Consider the following 27912-nt stretch of genomic DNA (forward strand, 5'->3'; position numbering starts at 1 on the left):
TGCAGGATGTTTTAAACCAGCGGTCCCCGGGCCACGCACCGTGCCGTGAGAGCTGAGACTCGGGCGTGAAATTTATGGTTTTCAGGCTTTTTATTGTTAACTCGGTTTATCCTGGTCTTTCCCGTGTTGTAGTTGTGCGTCTTATTTTGAAAGAAATATTTCTGCGTTACCATAGCGACCAGAGAGCATTAAGGGGCAGAGAGGAGGATGTTACTCTCAGTGTTGTTGGTGCATTTCAGGAGGATGCTGCTAACAAAGTTACACAATCTTTTATCTTTTACAAAATCCCACAGTTTTTTTTTGTCTCGGTCGTATCATTTTATTTTGTTGTATTTATCCGCGACACCTTAACAGCTGGTCCGTGAAAATGTTGTCTGACATTAAACCGGTCCGTGGCGCAAAAAAGGTTGGAGACTGCTGATTTAAACCCGCTCTATAAATAATCATGCCTGTTCTGAAAATGCTGACCTATTGCCAGCAGGTGCGAGGGCGTGGTATGTATGTGGTGCACGCTGCATAGAAGTTGTGGATGTTTTGTCTGCTTAATCCTACTTTTTTGTCCATTTTGAGGACACACTATGACAATACTGACACGGAGAAGTGGGACCAGGACAGGCACAGAGAAAACATGGGGACAGAGACTGAACAGAGAACAGGGATCATCAAAATAAAACAGGAAGCATGACGACAGGTACCGAGACACAGATCTGACACTGAGGGAACACGGAGTGCAGGGACAGGAGTCACATGAGACACGAGTGGGGAACGAGAGAATAATCACGAGGGCAGAACTAAATCTAAGAACTAGAAGTCTCCAGATGACATAAGCAGAATTAAACCGAAACATATAATATTAATCAAAACAAAAACACCGAGTCATCGCATACAGGACCGTGATAAAAACATTGTTTTCCTTTGAGTAATAAACTTAAACTGAACTGCAAAATGACCTTTTCTGTCTCATTCTGGTGGAACAAACCTGTGTGGCTTGTTGGTGTTTCTACTCATTACCTTGAGTAGAATTCCCGAGGCGGCGTTGTTGCTGGAAGCTGTGGAAGCTGTGCTGTGTCACGGATGGTCTCAGAACTCACAGCAGGCTGCTGGCTGCGATCCAATCACAGCAGCCGATTGATAAAAGTTTCTATCATCTCTGGGGAAACTTTCAGACTCAATATAAGACTGACTGCATAGTAAATCTATAAAAATACGCGTTTTATGAAAATGCTGAATGAAAAAAAGCTTCCTTGGAAGAGATCAACGTTACAGTTTACTGTTGAATATTACAATAGACTATATTATTATTACTATACACAAAGTGTCTTTGAATGGCGTGAATGTGCGCTTGAAGCCATTTATAGTTCACTTGTTTGTGGTGAGCAGCAGAACAAACAAGCGCGAGTTTAAATTTTGGACTTTTAGCTGTGTTTGAGTTTTACAGCTTTTCCCACTGATTAAAACCTTATGGCCAGTCATACAGCACAAAGTAATTAAGTAAGAAACAACTAACCTGTTGAAAATCAGAGCCCCCGGTACCCGGGGAGAACATCTGGTTTAATGGGATGTGTCCCCAGAAGCCATGCAGGTAAAATCACTTTAATGCTCTGTCAGTGTTCACGTCTCCTACTCAGTTTTTTAATCAATAGAAGAAAAAAAATTTTTGTTGTCATAATTAACAGTGAGAGCTCTTTGGGGAACAATCAGTGTGACGTAGGGACTGACTTCTCTTCATCCAGTGGTGGGTATTTTATTTTTTCACACTGCAGTTTTACAGCTTTCTGCCTTATTTTGTCTTCGGGCAGGTTCTTTCTGCCTGCACAGAGTGGACAGTCAACCAAAATGAGTCATCATAAATACATTCGTTTACATTTATTACTTTATTCTACTTTATTATTATAGCACCAGGAATAAATAATGAAGGAAGGATTCTGGACCAGCACCATGATGCAAATTTGTAACCATAGTACATACAGTATTCTGGACATGTGTGTGTGTGTGTAGATTTATTTAATTATTATTGAAGTATAAACACAATAATAAACACAACTGCAATGTTTTGGTTCTCTATCATTACTTTATGATGGATTAGGTGTAAGAGTTATTAAGTGTGGATAATTAAATAACAGATTAGTGCGAAAGCAGATTGAGGCTTGTTCTCAGATGGACAGTAAGTGGAGAGTGATAGATGAGGCGAGGAGATGGAAGGAGGTAGAGAGCCGAGTTTATTCACCACAGTTTTGTTGCTTTATGGTTCCAAGCGCTGTCACCGATCTTTGCATTTTATTATTAACTCCTAACACTTGTTTAGTGAGCTACCATCTCTCCTATGGACTTTTTACAGTCTCAGATCAACACAGCCCCGCCCTCCAGCACTATCAGCAGCAACACTGTACCCATTAGGTAAAACACAGGCTACGTTTGCTTTGTGCCCACCTGATGACAGTGATGCAGTATGAAGTGATTCTGGATGAATGTGTGTTGTTGTTCTTCAGCCTGGTTCTTTGTGCCCCTTTTTAACTTTGAGCACCTGCTCCTTCAAACATCTCTGCACACCACATTTTTACTTTGTCTTCTCCTTCTAATGCACCTCTCTGCCAAGTTTTACAGACAATATGTTTTATATTTGCATGAATGCAATAATATTTAAAGAAATATTATTTATTTAAAAAGTTTTAATGTAAAAAGATTACATTAAAAATAAAAGATTAGATTAAAAACTAAATTGTTAAACTGATGAGCTTTCTGTTTAGAGAGAAAGACACTTTAGTTCGACAGCACAGAGAAAACAGAAAAACAGTTTTTAAAGAAACAGATTAAAAATAAAGATGAAACTGCAAAACTGTTTTATTTAAATAAAATAAATGCATTTTCAAATCTGCTTATATTCCGCTGCAGTGAGGTGACGCAGATAGGTGTCACAGTTGAATGCACGCTCACAAGCGTCTGAGGTGATTCATTTATCTTATTTGTCCGTGCAGACCATCCTGACCTGCTGCTGAGCCTCAGTCCTGAACATGAACCCTCTTCCACGGTATGACTGACTGTGTAGTTTTAAGACATTGTTTTCCTTTGAGTAATAAACTTAAACTGAACTGCAAAATGACCTTTTCTGTCTCATTCTAGTGGAACAAACCTGTGTGGCTTGTTGGTGTTTCTACTCATTTCCTTGAGTAGAATTCCCGAGGCAGCGTTGTTGCTGGCAACCTTTGGCTGCCCTGGCTACTGAATCACTCTTTTTAAATCCTCGTGCTGCCACAGTATTCACACACGCTGCACGCTTGCTGCAGGTGTCCACAGCCGACCTCGCCCACTAGGAAACGCTGGAATTTCGTATCAGGAAGCTGTGCTGTCACGCAAGGTTTCAGAACTCAGAGCAGGCTGCTGGCTGCGATCCAATCACAGCAGCCGATTCATAAAAGTGTCAGAGCGCTTCTTTGATGAGTCACAGCCGGATATTTCTATCATCTCTGGGGAAACTTTCAGACTCAATATAAGACTGACTGCATCTATAATCTATAAAAATAAGCATTTTTATAAAACACTGAATTAAAACATTTCTTCTATAAAAAAGATCAAAGTTACAGTTCAGTGTTGAATATAGCATAAACTATACACAAAGTGTCTTTGAATGGCAGAGGTGTGTGTGCATGTGGCGCAGTGTCTAAATGAGCGTGAATGTGCGCTTGAAGCCATTTATAGTTCACTTCTTTGTGGTGAGCAGCAGAACAAACAAGCATAAATTTTGGACTTTTAGCTGTGTTTGAGTTTTACAGCTTTTCCCACTGATTAAAACCTCCTTATGGCCAGTCATACAGCACAGAGTAATTAAGTAAGAAACAACTAACCTGTTGAAAATCAGAGCCCCCGGTACCCAGGGAGAACATCTGGTTTAATGGGATGTATCGCCACATCTGCTATTTAACCCTGGAGAAACCATGGGGTCAAATTTGACCCCATGGTTTCCCTAGAAAACCAATGGGGTCGGCTCTGACCCCATGGGTTCTCCAGGGTTAAATACAGACACGTGTGTTGTCCACAGAAACATCAGAATCTCAGCTAATAGCCCACAAAACCATTTCAACAACCACCAAACGATTAGCAAGCAGGTAAACAGATTCCACCAAAACATGTAAACACAAAGTGTACACGGACACGCCGTCTGTGCTGAAAGCCGACATCTCAGATTCTGAAGCTGCAGGTTTCATCACTCCAACCAAAACTCACCGAACCAGCAACAAAAGATTCAAACTACACTTCACATTTGAAAACATCGTCATGAATTCCCCCTTGCTTTGGCTGTTTTACTTCCACTGTGATAAAATCGCCCTTCTGGACAGCTCCCTGTGTACTTCCAGACCAGTTTACCATCAAAGATCTGTTTTGTGCTGCAGTGTGCAATGTTGCCTGTGTTCATTATGCACCAGTCTACACTGTAAAATCTAATTAGTTCCCAGAACTCAAAAAAATTATGGAAACTCGTTGCCTCAAAAAAATTGAGTAAAGCTTAGCTAAAAATGACTAAGTTAGGACAACGTATTTATTTTGAGTACTCTGTACAAGCTCATTTGTTCCCAGAACTCAAAAAAATTGGATCAAGTTTACGTAAGATGACCAAGTTAGGACAACTTACTCATTTTGAGTACACTGTACAGCCTTGTTAGTTCCCAGAACTCAAAAAAATTATGGAAACTCGTTGCCTCAAAAAAACTAAGTAAAGCTTACTTAAGATGACTGTTAGGACAACTTATACATTGCAAGTCTGCAGCATTAAGAATAACTTGATATTTCTGACTTTCTGACAATACTAATTGTTTACCTACTGACAAACATTTCAAGTTCAACTAAATGAAAAAAATTTGTGGTACCATGAATATGATTAAAAATAATTAACAACAATTTTTGTAATGATGTTAAAATGAGCCCAACTTTTATTTTCAAACACAACAAAGTACAACAGCCAACATACTGGACACTGTTCTGCTGAACAACAAACAATTATGTTGCCATCACTGTTATAATCTTACAAAGAAACAAAGTCTCAGATGTAATTATTCTGAAAATAAGTTTAGGCCTACCACAAGTTTGTTTTGTACTTACATTACTTATATAATCAAAATAAAATATTTGTTGTTCTGTCACAAGTGCAGTCTCTAATTCAAACAACACATTTGTTTTTCATTCCAACACAGGAGCTGGAATGTTGTAATATTTTAAGGATGGCTTGTTTCCAGTCCAGGCATTACTGCCTGAATGACTGTCATGGATCCAGGTGATCCAAATGTAGGTGCAGAAGAAAGTCTTTAACTTCCCTTAAGTACAGTGGCAGTGGATGTGGGTTGGAGATGCAATGAGCTTGAACCTGCAGGCGACCATCTTCACTGACCACACCATCTGTGATGGAGGACTCATCTCTCCTGTTGTCCTGCAAGCAAACAATCATATTTTTTGGAACATGAACTTAATTGCTTTCTTAAAACATTTTTTTCTGCATTTGGTATAAAACAGACTCCAATTTAGACAATCTCAGGCTCCCTCCCCACCGGAGAGGTGACATTCAATGTCTCAATTGTCAGTCTGGATAGCCGTGACCACCACGCAACATACAATAATGTCATGAAAGCATCATTTTAAAAAGGGCTATGCAAACATGGCCAATAACTTTCATTCTAATGATGTGCAAAATGATTTAGGCACAAAACAAATTTTGCTGTTAGAAAACTTGCAGACTTCACTATATACAGTGTAGACCCTCTAAACTAAGTTTGAAGAAATGCAGACCAAACTGTTGTTGTTTGTTTACTTACACAGCATGTCTTGTAGAATTAACTGGAGTCACAGCAACAGCATAGTGCAGTCATATCTCAAGTCTAATAACAGAAGACAGGAAAAGATCAGTAAAGAAACAACTTCCCCAAACCAAAGCACAAATAAAACAATAAGTAAAACAGGCTGATCTAAAGTATGATTAAAGTTCAGCCTGATTAATATAAATGTCATGACAGTTGCTAATATATTGGAAAACCAAAATACTTACCACTGAGTTGATGTCTTTCTGTCCAACAACAGGAGTGCTGGTCCCGAGCCTCAAAGACAGTAAGAAGCAAGCAGAGGGAGAAAAAACAGAACATTTTTCAGAAACTGATTTGATCCTTAATGGCTGTGCAATCATTGTAACATAGAGTTTGCTTATGTTGTTAAATAAAGGCTAGATTTGACATTAATAGATGCCACAGATGTTCAAAAGCTGCCACAAAGCATGAAAAAATAGACGTCTCCGAAAACGTCGGAGCATTTTTGCAAATATGTGATGTCTTGATAAATCGAGCAGATATTTGAAATTTACACAGCTACATTCTCGCCTGAAAATATCTTAAAAGTTTATTTTGTGACCCAGAAAAAGTAATAAGTTTTTTAGCCGCGCTCCTCCGCCATTGCCGCGCTTACAAGTACACACAGGCTCCGACAACCGTGGCCGACAAATGCGATCCTCTTTTTCACCAGACTACCCTTTCTGGGTCACAAAATAACCTTTTAAGATATTTTCAGGCGAGAATGTAGCTGTGTAATGCTCAAATATCTACTTAATTTATCAAAATATCACATATTTGCAAAAGTGCTTCCACGTTTTCGGAGAGCTCTGTTATCCACCCCCCACACCTATCCCACTCCTAACGGCTGCACCTCCCAAAGAATTTTGTCTGGGCTCTTATCTCGCTTATTTATTTCAAACGATCAACAGAAAATTTCACCGACATAGTTTTATGTAAGGTTTTTAAGGCTGTGGTGTTAATTTTTAAGTAACATGAGCACAGCGGCAGCAGCAACGCTAGGCTAACACTAACTAGCTAGCAAGATTTAAAACCTGGTGCTAAACTAAGAGAAGCCACACAATCAGTTTGAATAAGAGTAAACATTTACTCACCAAGTCAGTGTATCAGGTAAAGATCCACAGCAATGACAACAATAATATCTTGAGCTGAAGCTTCTCCAGGTTTGCTCAAAATGTTCCATAACAAATGCACCGTGAACATGCGGACTGATCCGCGAGGGAGGAGGACGGTAGTCATGTGGCATTTTCAAAACACATCTTTCATCCTTCCGCACAGAGAAGCAAAACTTCCAGCTTACTTAGTTTTTCTAAGTTAGGACAATTCAAATTAATCGAGTTTATCAGCGTTTTTGCATAAAAAGTATTGGTAACTTATTTAAATTGAGTTCTAATAACAAATTGATAAAAATTGAGTTCAGCCTATTTAATATTTTTAATTAAACACAATATTACATTTTACAGTGTACCGTGTGTTTAGTGCTGTCGGCTGCTGGACCTCTGACACAGCCTGATTTCTGCTATTAAGGACCAAAGAAATTAAAATTTTTACAAATTATTCCAAGTATTAAAATGCCTAGCTATGTCGCTAATGAAACCTAACTTTCAGCTGGAATCTTTTTTACGATTCCAGTAAAAAATAAAATGATAAGAGCCAAAAAGCTCAAACCTCGGCTCTGTGCTGGCTTCAAACACTGGACACCATACTGGGCGTCCTCTAAAAATCTTCACGTTTGCTTGCCCGGCTATCACTGGGTGAGGGGCGGGGCACACCCTGGACAGGTAGGGCTGCAGGTAAAATCACTTTAACGTTTTGGGAATGTTTAGCTCTCCTGATTAGTTTTTTAATTACTAAAAGAAAAATAATTTTTTACTTGTCAAAATTAACAATGAGAGCTGTTTGGGGAACAATCAGCCTGACGCTGGGCCTCTGGACTGGATTTTAGACCAGTGGCAGGGATATCATTATTTGACCCTGCAGTTTTGCAGCTTTCAGCCTGGTATGGGCCCTTATCACACATGGCAGTCTAGCTGGTGTTTGACTTGATTTTCAGCTTTATTTTAGACCTCTTTCAGACGTGGGCTTGACTTTGGGCTGATATTGGCCTTACTTCAGCTGTCAGCTTGGCTTAGAATCTGGCTTTTGCTTTTGGACCTGCTTGAGACTATAAACTGTTGTGGTGCAATAAGACTGCGTAATTCGGACGCCCCTCCCCCTGAATGATTGATTCCATGTGTTTGTTCACCACTGTCAGCAAAGCCCTGTGATTTTTCTAAATATTTGAGTGTCTCTTTGGACTCTGAGGTCTGTGGAGCAGAGCGAGATTCAAACATAGACTAGCTTCATCAGAGCACCCCTAAAAACAACCATAAATAGTATTAACAATAACATGTTACAATAACACTCTGGCACAGCTGGCTGCTGGCAGAGCCCACGGGCACGCCACTGCAGCCCCGTCTGGTTTCTGCTCCGTGGCTGCTGGCTGACTCCTCCTCTGCGGCTCTCCTCAGCTCCCCAGCTTCCCAGGTGGGTGGCACAGATGCCCCTCCGGTGGTCCTCCTTGGGCTCTCGCACTCTGGGGCCTCTGGATGTCTGGGGCCTGGATCTCCTCCATGCATGCTTCATGCCCTGGGGGACGGGGCCATGGCTCCCTACACCCTCCAGCACACAGGTGTCGAACTCCAGGCCTCGAGGGCTGAGTCTTTGCCTCGGGTTTGATAACTACAGGCTCCGCCCTAAAACGGTGGATTAGATTGAAATCTCTGATTATTCCCTCTGAATTATTCTTAGACACTACAAGAGGTCATCCAACACGTTAGGTGGCTTTTGAATGTAACATTGTGATGTTTTTCCAGTTGAACTGAGATTTGCAAACAGCATATCTCATTAATATTAATTACAAGGCACTGCATGCATGACATTATGATTGGAAACTGAGCCCCCCTAAAAGTTTGGACCCGCCCTGGATTCAAATATTAAAGCATTTCTACATTTTCTGCATCAGCAGCTGAACACATGAACACTGCAGTGATGCACAGTGTGGGTTCCTGTGGTGGCTCCACCCCATCTTTCCAGGTATGACCAGATCCGATAGAAGCTTCAGCAGTGGATGGGTCTGGAGATGTGACCACTAACTAAGGAACAGGGAAACAAGATTAAACACAAGGACTCAATCACAGAAACAAGGTACATGAAGGCCTAGTTACCACCAGAACGTAGCTGACAAACTGGTGGAGAGTGGAGGACAGCGCTGGCCTCAAGAACCTTCTGCTGATGAACCGTGGATGGAACTCAGGTGAGACACCAGGGACTCCACCCACGAGGGCAGACACAGGAAAAACACCGACTGCAGCTGCAAAATCCCCAGACACTCTCTTCTACCATGACACACACACACTCATATACAATCACATACACACACACATACATATACACACATATGCATCATAAAGAATTTGGTGAGGGAGACTTGTCATAATTAACTATTTAAAAGACTCAAATAGAGACTCAGAGGCAGACAAAGGTTCCAAGTATTGATCCCAAAGTTCTTGCTGTGTTTTTACTGAATTTGATGTGTTTGTTGCACGCCGCCTGCTGCTTCCTCAGCCACAGAGATTTGTTCTCAGTGAAACTTCCTGGTAAAATAAAAAATGATTTTTGCGTAGCTTCAGTTTTTGTGATTATAAGAAGAAATAAAATCCAGCACGATGCCAAACCTTGAAGTCACAGACGAGCATCAGGACAGCAGAGGGCAGCAGGTATGATGAATGTGAGGAGTCCTGTGGATATTTCACACAGACCAGAGCAGGATGTTATCTTACTGATGCTGCAGTGTTTCCTTCCTTTGCTGCAGTGCAGCGACAGGTGACAGTTTTCCCTGTGAATGGGCGCTCGTGATGTTAGAGGAAATTATGAGATCGAGGGACACGGTGGGATCAGACTTAGAGCTGCGCTCTTTAAATCTCTGTTCCTCTCAGGCTGCTGCTCACCTGGATTTGAAGCTGGCTCACCTGAGCTGGATGGCATCAAGTCACAGATACATAATTAGTCTGATGCGGAGTACACCTGAGAAAAGACGTGAAAAACATCTGCAGAGTTTTTTTCATGAGGATTTTTTTTACCATTAAAATCGATCTATTATCCATCGTTAACGCTTTCCAGTCACTGGTAAGGTTCTCGTTACTGTTGCAGGTGTTTGGTCTTAAATGTGCTACAGCAGCCATCTCAGTAATGTTCCTGTAAATCTGACAGCAACCCTCTGACGATGTTCTGATGATAAAATAAAAATATTAAATATATTTTCAGGATACATTTCTACAGCAGATTTTAAACCAGAGGTCTATTTAGACTATTTTTCTGACATCAATAAATGAATGAGTAAAGCTTAATTAATGTTTTTGGAAAGCAGAGAGAGCATTTTTCCTCATTTTACAACACTCGATTCAGGAGAAAAACGTCTGTTATCACACACTGTAAAATCTCTGGTAACTTTCTAGGGTTTCTATAATTGGTAAATGGTCAAATTCAATGTCTGGTGAAAAACGGTAAAATAAGTGCATAAAGTCCTTCAGACTTTTTTACTGTGCAGAGTTTGTCCTGTGTTAGCTTAGACACACAGGACATAATAACATGACAGTAAATATATTTTATTAAAACAGAATTAGCACAATTACACACAGTCTTCACTGCCTCATCAGAAAAACATCCACAGCTCAGGTGCATTTCTAATCTTATGACCTCTTACTGACCAATGGGAGCACTTTGAACTGCATGGGGTGCTCTGACCGCACACTCATACAGCAGGTCACATGGCCAGCGTAGAATCAAACTAACGCGTGAGTCTTTAGACTGTGGAGGGAAACCTGCAGGCGCAGGGAGAACATGCAAAACTTACACTGAAGGCCCCGGCTCGGTTCTTCTCAGTTCTTCTCAGTTCGTGGTCACCGCTGACAGAGGCAGCACAGACATGGCGTGAATACACTTTCATCGTCTCAAGTTTCACCAAAACTGCCATTTCCCTTCAGCCGACCCACACTGGTGAATCTAAACCCCCCGCCCTGCAGAGTTCTTATGAAGGGGAGTGACTGCTGGAGCCTCTGCTGGACGTTAGAGGAACTGCAGGTTTTGGCACTTCAGCGTGTACCTCATAGCCCCAGAGCTCACTCCGTATGAATGAGATGGAGTTACAGGTTTGAGTCCAGAAGCATTGAGGTGCTCAGAGATCCGGCAGCAGCAGCTGTGATGTTTTTAACCCAGAGAACAAGTTCAGCACCAGCTGAACAACTGGCTGCTGTTCACACTGGATCAAACTGTGATGTTTCACTGCTGTTTGTGAGACGCGCTGGTGCAGAAGAGCAGACTGCACCATCTGGTTGTGTGTTTGAAAGGCATGTAGCACTGCTGCGCTTCATTCCTGGAAGAGCTGCATTCACAGTTTGCACATCAGCGTGTAAAGCACACTCTTATCTGAAGGTCCAATCAGGTGAACAGCAGGTGACACAGGTGTGCAGGTAGCATTCCTATGATAGTGCAGCCTGCTGAGCCTGAACTGTAGCGTGCGATTAGCGTGTCGGGGATCCACCTCAGGATCATTCAGATAAAGGTCACATCTGATAGATATGGAAAAGACAGGTTAATGCAGACACGCTGAATATTTTACAGAAACATAACTTGCTTACATCTTGAATTTATCTGGAGCTGGAATTGTACGCCTTTATTTTCTTTTAAAATAATACAGAAAGAAAATGAAAAAAAATTATCAAAGCAAAACATAAGGAGAGCAGAATAGTCATAATTAATATGGTAACATATTCAAAAAGGAGTAGGAAGAAGCTAAACTTATCCAAGTCTATCACCTTCTTCCATTTGTACTAATAATCAATGTTCCCTCTAATTTTTCATGTGTCTGAGCGAACACACAAACTCCCTGAGCGGTCCCTTGGACCACTGTGAGCGACATCAGACGTGTGCACTGTGGTCACGCCAGCATCTAATCCATCCAAGTTACATGGTTTATTAAAATAATCAAATTACAGCATTTACATTTATGTTAGACTACTTTTAATTAACTGCTTTAGCCCACTTACAATGAAAATTTTAAAAAAAATCTAGTCATTGATCTGTGTAGTATGTTAACACTACTGGAAGTAAAAATAACTTGAACTCCAATTTCGAAAACACAACTTTCTTTTTTTTTTTTTTTGTCTGCAAAATACAGTATATAATGACCAATGTTGGGCAATTAATTATATAGTTACTTCTTCAAAAAAGTAACTCAGTTTGGCAAACAAAGTTTTTTGCAGCTATTTTTTTAAATGCACCCAAGGCGTTTTTTTAAATAAACATTTCAAACTATTCACAGAACAATCAGCTGTTCTGCATCAAATTTGATGCCACACAAATTATTTGTGCCTCTCCAAAAAATAATTTCTGTCCACTATGAGATAAAGGAGAACAACAGCCTGATACCTGCAGGCCTGACAACAGCAGATGTATCACTGCTGTAACACCTGTAACATTCAGCAGTCGCCTCATTGTTCTGACACACACAACAAAACTATTGACTACACTACACACTAACTACACAAGATTTGCGCTAAACGTCTCAAATCTCTCACATCTCAAAACACCGTCACTCCTAAAACTTCCCCAAGTTTCTTAACAACTAGATGTCACGTTGCCATATCATTTTTTGATTGGTCGACATGGTACATTTTTGGACGAATAGGAAAGGCAGAGGGGGTGGGGTTTGTTTTTTCTCACAGGCTTTCGAGCCTTTTTCCTTATAAAACGCCGTTTTTACCGTTTCTTCCCGCAGTAAATATAAACAACGATAGTATTCAGGAAGAAAACCAAACATTGCAGATATTTTTATCATAACTCTGGTTTTACGTGGCCGATCAACACAATTTAAAAACTGGTATAAAGTCCACACTTTTTCCGTCAGTTGTTCCGTCTGTCCTGCTCACATCTCCAATGGTTGTACACGTTGTCATTAACGTGGCTTCACTCCACATCAGCCACGCCGCTTTGCTAGCTAAAACACCGGTGTCAGCGCATAAGGACGCTGTCATAGCCTGTCAACCACGTTGATTGGCTGCATATATACGAATGTGAATCGCATTATTGGCTGGACTATGGGATAAGGTGGCATCGTTCTAATCCCATATGGGAACAGCCAGTCACTTACTGACTAACACTGCAAAACAGGATTGTTGAAGTATTAATTTTAATTTCAATTCAGGTTAGATTTTTTTTTGTGCGCAACGCAGATTCTCTTTGCGCAGAGACCGTGCCAGCAGTGCGCAATTGCGCACGTGCGCAGCTTAGAGGGAACATTGCATCATCACTTTTTCCTTCCTGTCTATGCCTTATCCAATCAGGACTCAGATGCAGGCTCGAGTGTCCGGGCAAGGTGAGAGCAGTGGGAGTAGCAGGAGATCCGATCCAGAGTTCCAAGAGAGTCCAGGAGGAGAACGATGAGCAGGAGGCCAGGCAGGTGAGTGTGTTGAGTTTTTCCAAGGTTACAGATGAGCTTTCCAGGTATGACCAGCGTCCATGACATATACACACATACACAGATAAACACACACACACACACACACACACACACAGATAAACTGACGGCCTCTAAGTTTAGCTGCAGCACACAACCTCAGGGGTGAAAGATGTTTTCTTGGGATTGCCTCCAAACATGTCTCACTTTACAAAGCTGTTTACAGGTCCCGGTCCTCGTTCTGGTCCCGGTCCCGGTCCCGGTCCTCGTTCTGGTCCCAGTCCTCGTTCTGGTCCCGGTCCTCGTTCTGGTCCCGGTCCCGGTCCTCGTTCTGGTCCTGGTCCCGGTCCTGGTCCCGGTGCCTGTCTGATGGAAGTGACTTAAACTTGGTGCCTACTGCACCTTTAAGCAGTGAATCTCGATGGTTTTTGGGTTTCTTCGTTGATTCCTACTTACCTCAGCCAAGGACGTTATGGTTTTTGTAGCGTTTGAGCGTCTGTAAACACGATAGGTGGAAAAGCTTTCAGGGGATCCTGATCAGACTTTGACCTCTGACCTTTGCCCTTTTAGATCAAAGGGATAATAATGCTATTAGAAGCTGTTTCTCACTGCCGTGGTTCGTACTGACAGTTTACGAGCATGATGTTAGATGTTAGCTGAGTAAGAAAGCCTCACCGTTGTCCCTCAGTATCAGCTGATTTCCCGCCTGCTCCCCTCACGCTGTGTCGCGTTGCTGCTCGCTGCAGGTTTCCTTCTTTCCTTTTTCTTTGTGTGAGGTCTTCCTGTTCTTGGTGTTCTTGTGGTTTCCTGGTTGGCGTTGGCTGTTTTCATGTCCAGCCTGTTTTTGGACTTTATCATTATAATTTTTTGCTTCCACTTCATCTTTTTTTTGTTGTTTTATTTTTTGCTTGGCTGGCTGATTAAAGTCCTGTGGACTGTGTGAGATCAAAATCAAAATAAAAAAGGCCTCATATTTAATTGTTTCCCCTCTTTCTTCATCATGTCACCATTATGTGATTTTGTAATCGTCTGTGACCTGTGTGAAAGTCCACTCTGCTGTCAGTCATGAGAGTCTGTGTGCAGACAAACTGGAGACACTGACTGCACGGATCAGGCTTTGCTCAAACTGACGCCTTCGTCCACTTTTCTTCCAACAAGGTGAAATGAAGCGGGATTAAAGCGTGCATTAAACCACGTGACCCTGCAGGATAATCCTTTGAAAGTGACCCAAACATTCTTTTCCACGCCAAAAGAAAACAATGTTATTGCTCCACCGCTGAGTCTACACAACACTCCTCCCTCTCAAAGCACTCCGCTGAACCGGCCCTGCACTCTGATAGCAGTTTGTCCCCACGGTATGTTGTTGTGACTCTCAGACAGGTTTGTTCTATCCTGACATCTGATCTAACCGTGTTTCTCACGCTAACAAAGCCGCGGGCCTATAAGAAGCCCCGAGAACCCGGTCTCCTGTGCCGACGGGTCCAGCAGACGCAGCATGGGTAAGTTTCTGCGCTCATTGTTAAAAATCTGAGAAATAAATCTATAAACTGCTGAGCGTCGTGTGGGCAGACCGTGTGCATCCACACAGCTCCCAAACAAACCTCAGGTTTATATCTTTCTTTATATTTCTAAATATTTGTAATTTTTAAAATCAGACTATAAACCGGTACATTTTTTTTTCATAAAGTTTGCTCTCAGAACTGTAAAAACAGTGACCTCAGATTAAGAAAGATTTTCAGGTTTGTCGATAATGGATCACTGTAGGAATATTAAATAGAGTAATGAATGAATACACCCCACACTGGGTGTTCTCACATTTGCTTATTGGTTAAAGTGGAAGGAAAAACAAAATTGGAGGCTTCTTGTTTTTTTCTCTCGGACTTCTGAAGCTGTGAAATAAAATAATAAGCCAAAAACAGAACAAAGGAATGTGTTTTTGTTCTTATATCTAGATGGACGAGGAGCAATTTATAATAAAAGAAACCACTGAAATCCTGCGGTCAGCCTGCTGTGACTCAAACGTTTCTAGTTTCACCTTCTGAAGGTCATTTACAGGACTTCCTGCTTCCTGTATTTTGTATTTAGAAACACTATTTAAAGCTCGATTGTGTCAGACGAGCTGTACGTCTGTGTTTACTGTTGAAGAGGAAATGTTTCTGATAAACATCCAGATTTAAATTTGAACTCTTTTCATTTTTTTCATTAGTTTGTTCCAGTTTTCATATTTTGAGCAACAAAGAAACTCATCAAACTTGATTTCAGCCTCAAGGTTTAACAGCTCTGTGTGTGTGTTTCTGTGTGTGTCTGTGTGTGTGTGTGTCTCTGTGTGTCTGTGTGTGTGTGTGTCAGCTCAGAAGACAGCTCTGATCGTTTACGCCCACCAGAGTCCGGCTTCGTTCAACGCGGCGGCTCGAGACGTGGCGCTGCAGGAGCTGAAGCTGCAGGGATACGAGGTCGCCGTGTCTGACCTGTACGCCATGAACTTCAAAGCCAGTGCCACACGGGATGACATCATCGGTGACCCCCCCACACTGGGAACACACACACACATTATTGCTTGTTTCATCATCAGTGCTTTACAGTTTTTTCATCTTTTTATTTTGAAATCAGAGCAGAGTGTGGGAGCTCATCATATTTGCACATTCAAACTTTTATGACTTCAGATGCTGAGAGACAGAGATGACTGCAGGCGTGTTTCTCTGAGCTCACGTTGCATCTATCAGTCAGTTTTTGGCCTTTTTTGTGCTTCTTCTGCGTCTGTGTTCATCTGACATATTTATTCTTTGTTGTTTTGTGTCTTTGGGGACGTTTTGAGCCGAGCTTCATCTTTCTCATTGTCAGCAAATCCTGGGAAAACACCAACTCAAGCTTTAATGCTGCTCTGTGTGTCTCTCAGTTTGTGGTCCATCACCTCACCTCCTCCTCATATAGTAGTAGTGTGTATCCTCACCATCAAATCTGTGTAAATATGTAAAGTGAATGAAACATACCTTGGTCTGATTTGCAGGCTAATCATTTCTTTGTCTGCTGTAGTCTGCTCTTTAATGCTGTAGTGCTCAGACTGGGCATGCTCTGGGCTGAAATGCCCTGCAGCTCCACACGGTGACACATCTTCTGTGTGCAGTGGACACCAAAGAGGAAGCTGAAACTTTAAGACACGTCTCCTGGTGAAAAACAGCCCCTGTGCCACCTGAACTATCATCAGAACTTTTAATGATTGGACTGGTAGATGAAGGCTAACCTCGCCTTCATCACCTCATCAAACACTTTGAAACTACCCAACAAACGGCTCTGCTGCCTCAGCTTTGCATTCAGACCTTAGATGCTGACCTGAAGGGATGTTTCAGGGTTTCTTCAGTTTTCTCAGGACTATGTGAGACTTGCCTTTTTCCAGCCGCTACAGCTTTTGTTATAATTTCTACAGAAAGTTTTTAAAAAATGCTGCTGATCAGTTTTTTGCACACCGGACTATTTCCCCTCACAAGCATCACACTTGTTAATAAATTATGGCCTTTAATGGGTATCAGTGAAATAACTCTCAGCCTGAGTCAAAGGTTTGTTTTATATAGAAAAGGTGCCTCTGGCTTGAAAACACCCAATTAAAGTGAACCGATAAAACCTCCCAGTGAGTTTGTTACTGCGATTCTGACTGAGCGTGTTGTGTTCAGGTGATGTGAGGAACTCTGAGCATTTCCGGTACGGAGAGGAGACCCTGCATGCCGGGATGGAGGGCCGTCTCAGCGAAGACATCGTAGCTGAGCAGCGCAAAGTAACAGAGGCCGAGCTCATCATCTTCCAGGTCAGAGGTCACTTAAAGCTGCAGTTACTGAGTGTCAAAACTTCCCATTTCATGATGAGTAACCTCTCCAACGTGTCCACAAACACAAGTGAGCACACATCCTGGATAATCCTGAGAATACAGAGATCGGTTCCATTTTTAATGGTTTGTAATGTTCAGCTTCTGTGTTCTAAATTCAACAAGCTCCTTAAATCGCTCTGCTCATCGGGAGTGTTGTTGTTCTTCTGAAAGATTATTCCTGAGGCGGATTCATGAAAGGTCAGAATATTTAAAGTGAAGCAGAACACAGACTAATAAAACCATCATCTGAGCAACATGAAGTAAAAGTGGTTTTAGAAATAAATTTAGATTTAAATAGGATTTAGACTTTCAGGGTGATAAAATTCATCTTCCTCAGTAGCTGTCGTATCTCTATTGCAAATAAAATTCTCAAAATTCTCCAAACCTGGAGTTCCGCCTTCTGGGACAGTCTGTTAGTACAGTGACCTCACAGCAGCCATATTTTTGGTCACATGATGTCATTGAAAATACTCCATAAGGCTCCGACAGCACAATCACGGTGCAGCGGTCCAGTTCAGGTGAAGCTAGCAGACGGCTAGCTGCTACAGCCACCTGTGTCAAAGAGGTCAGTCAGTCAGGGAGGCCACGCCCCTAATAATGCAAACTTTAAGCCTTAATACAATTTAAACAGGTGAGTTATAGAAACATTCTTCCATGTACAGAGTCCAGCTGCCAGGCTGTAAACATGTTTGTTTCTGCTGTAACGTTTTAACATGGAAGGACTGAGTCACTGCTGCCTCTGCTGGACATTAGAGGAACTGCAGCTTTTAGTACAGGCATGTTTGCGTCTTTGGAAATGCTTGATGTAAACGAGTGTTGAACTAGAAAATGACTGAGAATAATAAAACTCTGAATGGTATTAATAACAACATAATTTTTTCCTTCTGTAGTTTCCTTTGTACTGGTTCAGTTTTCCCGCCATCATGAAGGGCTGGATAGACAGAGTGCTGTCACAGGGCTTCGCTTTCTCCCTGGAAAAGATGTACGATAACGGGATATTCAAGGTCTGTTTCAGCAGAGAACACCAATCATTAGAAGGATGCAACAAATAACATAACCAACTCCATTAATATCAGTCTGGATTTATCTATTTAACCTACATTTAGGTGGGACAGTCAGGTGATGCGCTCATGTTTCAGACATAAAAAGCAAAAGACTACAAAGGAATTTCTGTACATATGTTAGAAAATTGTTAGAAAACTTGTTGATAAAATAAAGAGCTTTTCTTTGCAGACGTGTTTTGGTCTGGTTATCCAACTGTATGTTATATTTCCTCTAAGGATAAAAAAGCCATGTTGTCATTCACGACCGGAGCAGCTCCGACGATGTTTCAGCCTGACGGCATCAACGGCGACATCAACGTCACCCTGTGGCCTCTGCAGGTGAGACACCCGAGAAATAAACTCAAAATAAAGACCAAGAATTCACAACTTACTACAAGCATAGTAAATTATATAATTAATTGGCATGCACAACTTTGCAGAGAGATCCAGTAAGATGAGAAGTCAAAACTTTAAGGCAACATCATGAACCAGAACACACAAAACAGAAAATTCTTAGGAGGAAAATCAAAGACTCAGTGATGCTGCAACAAATCAAACTCAAATCAAACTAAAGAATTCAAAACTTCAAACTGCAGAATAGTAACAAAAACTCAGAGGATCCACTGTAATCCTAATCTCACATACAGAAACCTGTTTGAGGCAGATTAATGGGAATCGATCATAGCTGTGATGTTCCTGTTGGAGACAGATGTTGTTTTCATTCCTGTCATTAAATGTCACAATTTTATCAAATCCACTGGAGCCTCTCGGTCACACACCAGCTGATGGATGTGGTACAGCATCAGAGAGACGGGCCTGGCCCTCAAAGCTCTTTTTTTTCAATGTGTATGGTTATTGTAGTGAAGGGGCATATTTGATCCCAAAGGATTATCTTATTCTGATCCTAACAAGCAGCAGCACACACAAAGGTACAAATGTGATTCAATGCCTCGGCTGATAAAACTGTGATAAACCACTGAAGCTCCTCCAGTGTTTTGAAGCTGACTTTGTCCTCATCCGTTGGCCCATTTACCGCCGTCATCAGCTGACACAAACAGACATGCAGCCTCCTCCTCTGACAGGCAGGCTCTTTTACTCGTGCTCATGGAGCTGAACAGAAATAATTTGTGGACTGCTGAGGGGCCCAGTGTAAGATAAAGGAGCGCCTCTTATTCATGCAAAGCTACAGTAGGAAAGTCCAAGGAAAAAAATATGAAGCTATAACTGAGCATCAGGAGTCTTTGCAAAGCAGCAACACTGCTGATGTGGGTGTGATTACATAAAAAAGAGATAAGAGCCAGTCACCGAGCTGTTGGTATGTGCAGTTCAAAAGTTCAAAGTTCTTTTGGGACTTTTGTTTCTCTCTTTTTATCAAATAACAGAAGCTGAAGGTAAACATATAATTAAAACTGACTCAAAGCAGGAACCCAGAATACAGAAAATCCATGAAGTGAATGAGAACAAGCATCAGATGATGATAAGACTGGGAGGCCAACAGCTGACGGTTAATGATTGGAGTGAAAACAGCTAGGTAACAAGAAACGGGTGAAAATAATCAAGGAAATAAAGAGCTACCAAAATAAAACAGGAAATGACTGAGCACAGAGACAAAACCCTAACACAATTAAAGTTGATAAAGAAGGGCATAAGACGGAAAGCTACACAAATAACACATAACAAACCCAAAGATGAATGCTTATGGAATAATCTTCCTCCCTTCCACCTGCTCTTGTTTCTTCCAGAACGGGATTCTGCACTTCTGTGGATTTCAGGTTCTGGCTCCTCAGATTTTCTGGAGTCCGGCTCACTGTCCCCCAGCTGCACGAGCCGCGATGCTCGAGGGGTGGCGGACTCGACTGAAAGGACTACTTGCAGAAAATCCTTTGACCTTTGCCCCCTGTGAGCTCTTTGACCTCAGCTTTCAGGGAGGATTCTCACTTCGGCCGGAAGTGAAGGAGGAACTAGCGACGCAGCCTCTCGGCATCTCCACAGGACACCACCTGGGGAAGCCGCTGCCGCCCGATAACCAGACCAGAGCTCCGGCCACAGCGGAAGACGAACGCGGCCACGGGAAGAAGGCGCATGCCTCCATTCGTACCGTGTAATTCACGTGTGGTTTTAGACACGTTTACTGAAGTTTGAATAAAACTTTGTATTAAAGCACTTATTTTGGTGCAGGAGCATTTTCTTTTATAATATCTGAACCCAGAAAAGCTTTTACTCTAAAAAAAATTCTTTGCCTTCATAAACATGAAGCAATACATCTGATAAAAGTGTAACTGAAATGTATGAAATAAAAATTTTATGTATTCAAAAAATCATCAAGGAAAATATGCTTGATGTAAAGTGAATGTATCCTAATCAAATAAAGTTTATTTCACCAGCTTTTATTTGTATTTTCAGATTTTTAAAAATTATTTTACTGACAAAGACCTTGCCCGTAGCCAGCAATAGATAGAAAAACAGAAAAATTATTTAAAAAATAAATAAATTTGAATTATTATTTTCTACTTTAAATATAAACTTTTAGTTAGTCCAAAATTCAGGACAGTCTTGGCAAAAAGCTACCAGAGCTTTTTCTGTATGTGGTCCATGATGTCAAATGAGTTTGACCCCCCTGCTACGTAAGGACAGATTAGCTCTATGTTACTCGAATAAAACGAGAAGAAAAAAAAAGCAATGACACGTTTCTGATTGCAACACCTCCAGAAGCAGATTACAAAGGCCATGGGTTTGTAGTTGGAGGCTGTGCTCTGGATCTCTCCTTTCAAAGCAAAACAGGAAGATAGATATTTATTCATTTATATCTTAGTATCACCCTAATTAATTATTCTAGAAGTCTTAGCCCTGCCACCACATCATACAACATTCTTAAAACGAAAGTAACGGTTGCATTTAGGGGATTCAAACTGCGCATGTCTGTGGGGACAATGCTGTAATGCTGGTTGTGTTTATGTTGTAGCGAGGAGAAATACGTATGACTGCGCATCACTACAGGGGGGAGCAGTGCATAAACTACCATGTGAAATGTTAATATCGGCTTATGCACACAGTGAAATTGACGCATTTAATCTTACTTAGGTCTTATGTGGTTATTAGCCTAGTTATGATGCATTTCGCCATGTGCTCGTTATTATTTGCGTTTACAGAGAGAAAGAGTCGATGGTTTCCGTCTTTCTCTCCCCCCTCTACATGGCGGAATGGTAGGGGCCTTGGTGACGTCACGGGCTGGGCGGGGCTCAGCAGACTGATCGTGAAGAAGAGGATTGTTGCTGTTGTTGTTGTTGTTGTTGTGTAGCTGGTTCGCTGGGAGGTGTCGAGCCGTGTGATCGTTTGAGGTTAAAACTGAGAGGACAGCGAGCGGGAAGATTGTTGAGCCCCAAATTTAACCGTGAGCCGCGTTTACAGCCCGCTGCACCCGACGAGAGGAGCCCGGAAACGGCAAACATGAAATGGATGTTCAAAGAAGACCACTCTTTGGGTAAGAATGGAGGCGATGTTCTGATTAGTGAGGAAAAATGGTTATGAGTTGTTATTATTATGTTATAAAAGTCTAGCTGTTTATGCTTCCGTATGGGAGTTAATGTGGGCTTTAAAGTTTCTAAGGTGTCGCTGGTAAACGGGCCCTGCGGGGAGCCGGGCCTGTCCTCCAGGCTTTTGTCCATAGAGGAGCCAGCGATCCATTAACGGGGACATACAGGTGTAAATGTTGATGTCCGCTCCTGTTAACGTTAATTTTTAAACCTGTAGTATTAAAGCCGTGTACTGGGCTCGTGGAAGGGGACAAACCATCGTGTCTTTGTTGTTAACACGACGACCCAGTTTCAGGCTAAACTGGCTCAGCAAGTTGCTAGTCGGGCCTCGCCTCTGCTCGCAGTTCATCAGCAGCTGGATGAGCAAACAGCTCTAACACTACAGGCCAGCCGCATGCAACACAGCTGGAAACATCTGTTTAGACATGTACATGTGCTGAGGGATCATTTAAAGGGAGTTATGGAGGTGCTCAGTTACAGCTGAAGTACAGTAAAGTAAATCAAGGTAATCAGGAAAACTCACTCAGTGAAGTACTGAATATTGCAGGAGCACATTCCCTGTGATTGTGTTACTGTAATATAGTTTTATATCCATTAATTTCACATAAAAATATTGTATTATTGTATAATTACGCAATTGTAATAAGTATTGCGTGAGCTGACGTCTACCAGTGGTTGAAACTTATCATGAAATATTATTTGTAGGATTTAAAATAGTACAAATGTTGTCTCCATTAAGAAAGACAAGCATGTTGGTGGATGTGAAAGCCCAACCCCTCCTCCCCCTAATTTCTGGAGCTTTTTAGGGGGGTGGAGCTTGCACTGCTGCTGTTAAAGAGGGGAAATTGATTTAGGTAAAAAAATAAAAAGAACAGTGGTAACTTTTTTTTGTCATTTATTAGATGTTGTTATAATAAAAGCTTAAGAAAGTGTTTATGGTTCTTTCTTTCAAGCTAACACTATTCAGGGTTTGTAGACACATGACCGCTAACCTGTCCACCATTTTGCCATTGTGATGCTGTTGGGTGGCGTGAACAAGGCCCCACAGTGTCACACGGTCCTAGATCAATGAGGGGACTGGTTGGAGGTTTACGGTACACGGTGCTACCTGTTTGGACCTTCCTGCGATTGCTTAGGTCGCTACACATCGCCCCAGTCGCTGTTTGGAAGGAAGATGCCGACATGTCTGGAAATGCTCGCTAATTTCTAGCTGTAAAAATAAGAAAAATGCAAAACACAAAAGTCAAAACTTTTACAGGGAAGGTGAATTTCTGGGTTGTGTTGCACTTTGTGTTTCACTACAGTTCAGGAAGTAGTTAGCGAGGGTTTACAGATAATTCAGTATCTTCCATGCAAACTAGAAGCAACTGCAACAATTAGCATGTCTATGGCGGCCAACTGTGAAACCTGAACAGGAGCTCAGGGCACCCCCAGTGCTTCCTGTGAAAGATAAGATGTGGTTCCTGGAGCCTCATGCCGAGCGCTGTTTCAGCCAGCTGACCACAAACCGCGATAAGGATTTTTGTCCATTTGTGCTCATTCATCTTTAATTTCTGTGACATAGTGAAAACGAATGATCTGAAGGAAAAGGAGCTGTTGAACTGTTAGAAACGGGAGTGATTATTTTACTTTTGTGCAGATATTTGCCAGAATAAATACTTGCAGGAATGCATGCGGCGTGATATCATTGAGGCAACATGGTGATGTTTTATTAAAGATTCAGTGCATGTTCTTCTTTTGAGTGAGCGGATCGAAGGTGTTCGGGCGGTCAGAGGTGGTGTTAACTGACAACAACTCCGCCGTCAGATATTGATCTCTGTACATAATCAGCAGCAGGAGGTGCTGAGAGCTGTCTGCGGAAGGTTTTTTCTAAACAAACCTCTCTGAAGAACTCCTCACATAACCATCGGGGACCTAAAGACTTAAACTGAAGAAGTCAGCTGGTTTTTGAAATGTAGCTTTTATTGATCATTTAGGAAGGCTGATATTTTTGGTACATGTAAACAAACTGCTGAAGCTAGCCTCCACACCACAGGGGGCGCTGCAGGGAGCAAAAGCTTGCCTTTGCATTTAGAAAGTTACTGAAAACCTTTTTTCACTGATTGAAGTGGACTTAAATCTGCATTTGTTAATCCCTGTCACATATCCACTGCTCCTGGTGGATGTTCATATTAAACAAGGCTCTGTATGAGATAAAGAAGGCTTATTTTGAACTGTGAATCATGCAAAGCCGTTGGGCAATATAAATATGTGGAAATAAGTTGAACATTAGATTTCAATGAATAGCGGCTCTTTGTAATGTCTATTTTTTGTTATTTGTTGCTTATAATTTGCATCTGTTTGATCGTTATTGTAGTTTTTTATCTTTTTAATCATGTTTGTTTCTGTGGTTTAATCAAGTGAGAACTCTGAGTCAGTTTCTTGTTTCATTGTTATTAAAATAACAATAATAATAATAATAATAATTTTCTTCATAGTTTCATTTTGGTTAACTTTCATTAGCCATTTTTTTTTTTCACTTGGAAACAGCCCAAGGTGCCGAGAAACACCCGTCAGACTAACCCGCATGTTTCTTTGTCTCCTGCAGAACATCGATGCATAGAGTCAGCCAAAATCCGCAACAAGTACCCTGACCGCGTCCCGGTGAGTGAGCGCGACGACACGTGGGCGGCTGCTTCTGCAAGTCGTCCAGTTCGCTGATGATGAAATGTGTGTGTTGTTGCGTTCAGGTGATCGTGGAGAAAGTGTCGGGATCGCAGATAGTGGACATCGACAAGAGGAAGTACCTGGTCCCCTCTGACATCACAGTGGCCCAGTTCATGTGGATCATCAGGAAACGCATCCAGCTGCCCTCGGAGAAGGCCATCTTCCTGTTTGTGGATAAGACGGTGCCTCAGTCCAGGTGAGCTCAGCCTTTCAGATTACCTCGTTGTCTGATTTTTATATAATAAAGTAAAATAATGAGATCTGAAATGACCTCGCTCTGTAACTTCAGGTCGTGTGAGGGTTTATTATTTGATTGTAAACCGAATACTGTTGGCCGGCACCGTTAACCATTTCAGTTTTAAAGGTCTTTAGATAAAAGACATCATATCTATGATATCTTTAATTTTCCATTAATCTGCTCGGTTTTTGGAGGACGAATGATAAAAGAAGACCTGACAGGAAGATATTTAATCTACTGCAAAACACAACAGGTGAAAACTGTAAATCTTCCCATCATTCATTTAATACTGTATTCATTCAGTTTTGGCTCTCAGCATTCGGCCATCATAATGCTGCACTTCTCAGTATTTCAGTGTTAGTGGGTCAGTTTCCACGCTTTCATAGCTCTGTCTCCAGGTCTGCGTATTCTAATATGAAAAAATACCCAAACTATTTTTACACCTGTTTGCCGAGTTATAAACGTTTCCTAAAAATCTTATTTATAGCATGAATTATATGTACAAGCGGTTAATCTGCGCCCCCTGCTGGACAGAGGAAATAAGTGAACTTACTGCTCGACTGTCAATAAATTTAAAAGAGACACACAGACAAACATCGGTGTCTTCAAACAAGAACAAATCAGGTGCAAATGAATGATTAAAAAATCTAAATATCAGACTTGAAAATTAAAATTAGTATTGGGAGTGTTTAAGGTGCAGGTAGGGATAGGGGTGGGCGATATAAACGATATACGATAGAAACGATATAAATTTGGCCAACGATAGAGATTTTGACTATATCGCGATAGCGCATGTTGATGATGTCATCAAGCTGCGCCTGTTTTGGTCGAAAGCATCGCAGCGGCTAAAACCATTATCATCTGCAAATTATGCCGGGCGACAGTCATAGCAAAGAGATGAAGCACTTTTGAAATATGGGGAAAGCCAAAAATGTTCATCCTCCAGCTTCACTGTTTATGTTATGCTAACATAGCTGTGTAGCTAGCAATCACGTAGCACATCATTATATACCAGCTAGCCCAACTTCAGTAACCCTACAAACGTCACTGCTGTTTAGTTTTCTGTCTTCATTTATGTTGGAAGTGGTAGCAGAGCTGTACGTTTTAATTAGTTTCACAAATCTCTCAGTCAGAACATGCTATGAAATGTTTAGGTGTAAACTAGCGAGCTAACTTCCTGCTAACTTCTAACTCCGTTAAATTTAAGAAATTCTGTTTTCATGGATGTTAAACTTAATTGTTACACCCGATAAAGCAGCAATGCTGATGATTTAATTAAAGATGAAAGAATTTAGACCGTTTTTAACTCTTGGTGTTCGTTTGACTTTGGGACCTGAAGTAGACGGAGTTTTGGACCCAGATAACTCCGCGAAGCTCCTCACTACGGCAGCTGTAATGCTCTGACAATCCATCAAGCAGTGCGGCTTACCAAAGTTGTACTAAAACATTTTTTAACAGATTTCTGCACGCCCAAATCGGTTCGAGGTCAGTAAGCACAACCAGAATTCATACATAAGGCACACTCTCGATTTTTGAGAAAATTAAAGAATTTTAAATGTGCCTTATAGTGTGGAAAATACGTTATACAGAAGAAAAGAATATATCGCGATATATATCGTTACCGCACATGCTTCAAATTATATCGCGATAGGAATTTTAGGTCATATCGCCCAGCCCTAGGTAGGGAGGTGAGCGTCTCCTGGGACTCCTTTGAACATCTGGTCACTCACCTGTTTTATGATTACTGGTTATTTTAAACTGTCATTGGACTCTGCATAATTCCTGGCTCTGTGTTTACCAGAGTGGCTTTGCATGATTCACAGCTCACAATAATCCACCTTTTGTCTTACACAGCAGCCCCTCAGTCCGTCTGCATTAGCTCCTCCCTCTTTATGTAATCATTATTCTGATTGGCTGCTTCTCACAAACAAACCGCCTCAGGTGACCATATGAGGAACGTCCGCTCTTTATGTACTAGTGTGCGTCACTCCTCCAAATGTTCACAGATTTCTGGTGTTATTTATGAAAAAATGCTAATCAGGCGGATTTGTCGTGTCTTTTCTGCGGTGGATTGTTTTCTTATTTGGTGTTCAGTGACGACGTTGCGTCTCCCTCCATGTTTCAGCATCACGATGGGGCAGCTGTACGAGAAGGAGAAGGATGAGGACGGCTTTTTATACGTGGCCTATAGCGGGGAGAACACCTTTGGCTTTTAGAGGAAAATAAAAGCTGCCTCTCCTGACACCCACCCACATCCAATCACAGCCCTCACTTGGCCCCTGGGAGACAGCGAGGGAAATTCAGAGACTGGAACAGACACGGATACGCATTGGGAGACTCCGGCGTGCTTGTCCCGGCTCATGTCTCACCTCCTCTTTACAGATCCAGTGTGTCACATTTCAGTTACTCTTTGTTTGATGTTGTGATTTGAGTGTTTTAGTAGGAACCTTGATTTATTATTATTATTATTGATTGTTTCCAGCTTTTAAAAGTGACGAGTGAATGACTTTTGCTTTCAGTTGTGCTTTCTTCTTTGAAGATGATATTTAAAAAAATGAATTATTTGACGGTAAGGTAGCTGGATGACCTAACCAATAAAAAGCCAAAAATAAAGCCTGGGCACCTTCCTTATTTCTTCAAACTGTGTGTGTTATTTGATGCAAACAGGGGGTCATGTGACTCTTCAGCACAAAATGATCCCCATGAGTGTCGCTTCCAATCGAGGTGTTAACAGATGACACAACAGCGACAAAAAACAAAGAAAAACTGCAACATTGTTACAAATGAGACGAGATTGATGCTGCAGAAAATCACGGATCTGCACAGAGCGGTGTAATTTCAGACAGCTTTTGTTTCCCTGAATGAATGAAATGATCGATTAAAAGTGTATTTTGTGTTTACTCAGGTTATCTTTAACTAATATTAAGATTTGTTTGATGGTCTGGAGCGTGCACGTGTAACAAATATCCAGAACCCCCCCCCCACAGAAGCGAGGAAGGATTCTCACAGCACCGAGGATGATCCTAACGTCGCGCTGATGATACGCACAAAATAATCTCTGTTCAAACTTGTTGTTTGAAACAGGCGTGATGATGACTGAGCTTTGACTCTTTGCTCCTTGGTTTTAGTGAAATCTGATTGTAAAGAGTTGCTGTGGAACGCTTTAGGAGGAAGTGTAGTTTCTTTTTGTTTGGTGTCATTTATTACTTGTGT

General features: G+C 41.6%; 2 protein-coding genes and 1 long non-coding RNA gene across 4 annotated transcripts; 2 read left to right on the plus strand and 1 right to left on the minus strand.

Moving 5' to 3' along the window:
• Window positions 1-4907: 4907 nt before the first annotated feature.
• On the minus strand, window positions 4908-7006 carry LOC134624018 (uncharacterized). The gene is made up of 4 exons (XR_010093449.1): window positions 6920-7006; window positions 6032-6080; window positions 5802-5864; window positions 4908-5419 (listed from the first exon to the last, which is right to left on the minus strand). It is a non-coding gene; the product is annotated as an uncharacterized LOC134624018 (long non-coding RNA).
• Window positions 7007-13072: 6066 nt separating this feature from the next.
• nqo1 (NAD(P)H dehydrogenase, quinone 1) lies at window positions 13073-20597 on the plus strand. 2 transcript variants are annotated; one of them, XM_063480872.1, is made up of 8 exons: window positions 13073-13323; window positions 13547-14675; window positions 14752-14819; window positions 15670-15837; window positions 16989-17119; window positions 18070-18183; window positions 18460-18561; window positions 19965-20597. In XM_063480872.1, exons 3-8 carry the CDS (start codon window positions 14816-14818, stop codon window positions 20325-20327), a joined length of 882 nt encoding a protein of 293 aa, XP_063336942.1. In that variant the 5' UTR covers window positions 13073-13323; window positions 13547-14675; window positions 14752-14815; the 3' UTR covers window positions 20328-20597. The 2 variants fall into 2 exon arrangements, with proteins under 2 accessions (XP_063336942.1, XP_063336950.1); XM_063480880.1 differs by lacking the exon at window positions 13073-13323 and having other exon boundaries at window positions 14430-14478; window positions 14574-14675.
• An 859-nt stretch (window positions 20598-21456) lies between these two features.
• On the plus strand, window positions 21457-27330 carry LOC134632231 (gamma-aminobutyric acid receptor-associated protein-like 2). Its single transcript, XM_063480888.1, has 4 exons — window positions 21457-21703; window positions 24343-24398; window positions 24485-24657; window positions 26825-27330. Exons 1-4 carry the CDS (start codon window positions 21670-21672, stop codon window positions 26913-26915), a joined length of 354 nt encoding a protein of 117 aa, XP_063336958.1. The 5' UTR covers window positions 21457-21669; the 3' UTR covers window positions 26916-27330.
• The last annotated feature ends 582 nt before the right edge of the window (window positions 27331-27912 follow it).

This window comes from Pelmatolapia mariae, linkage group LG1 (assembly GCF_036321145.2).
Source record: "Pelmatolapia mariae isolate MD_Pm_ZW linkage group LG1, Pm_UMD_F_2, whole genome shotgun sequence".
Lineage (NCBI taxonomy): Eukaryota > Metazoa > Chordata > Actinopteri > Cichliformes > Cichlidae > Pelmatolapia > Pelmatolapia mariae.

What these genes read in the sequence shown, in the direction of transcription:
- nqo1 (XM_063480872.1), top strand. An exon ending in CCGAGCTCATCATCTTCCAG is followed by an intron (nt 17,120 to 18,069) that starts GTCAGAGGTCAC and finishes TTCCTTCTGTAG; the next exon opens with TTTCCTTTGTACTGGTTCAG. An exon ending in ACGATAACGGGATATTCAAG is followed by an intron (nt 18,184 to 18,459) that starts GTCTGTTTCAGC and finishes ATTTCCTCTAAG; the next exon opens with GATAAAAAAGCCATGTTGTC.
- LOC134632231 (XM_063480888.1), top strand. Translation starts at nt 21,670, where the DNA reads ATGAAATGGATGTTCAAAGAAGACCACTCTTTGG. An exon ending in CAAAGAAGACCACTCTTTGG is followed by an intron (nt 21,704 to 24,342) that starts GTAAGAATGGAG and finishes TGTCTCCTGCAG; the next exon opens with AACATCGATGCATAGAGTCA. An exon ending in AGTACCCTGACCGCGTCCCG is followed by an intron (nt 24,399 to 24,484) that starts GTGAGTGAGCGC and finishes TGTTGCGTTCAG; the next exon opens with GTGATCGTGGAGAAAGTGTC.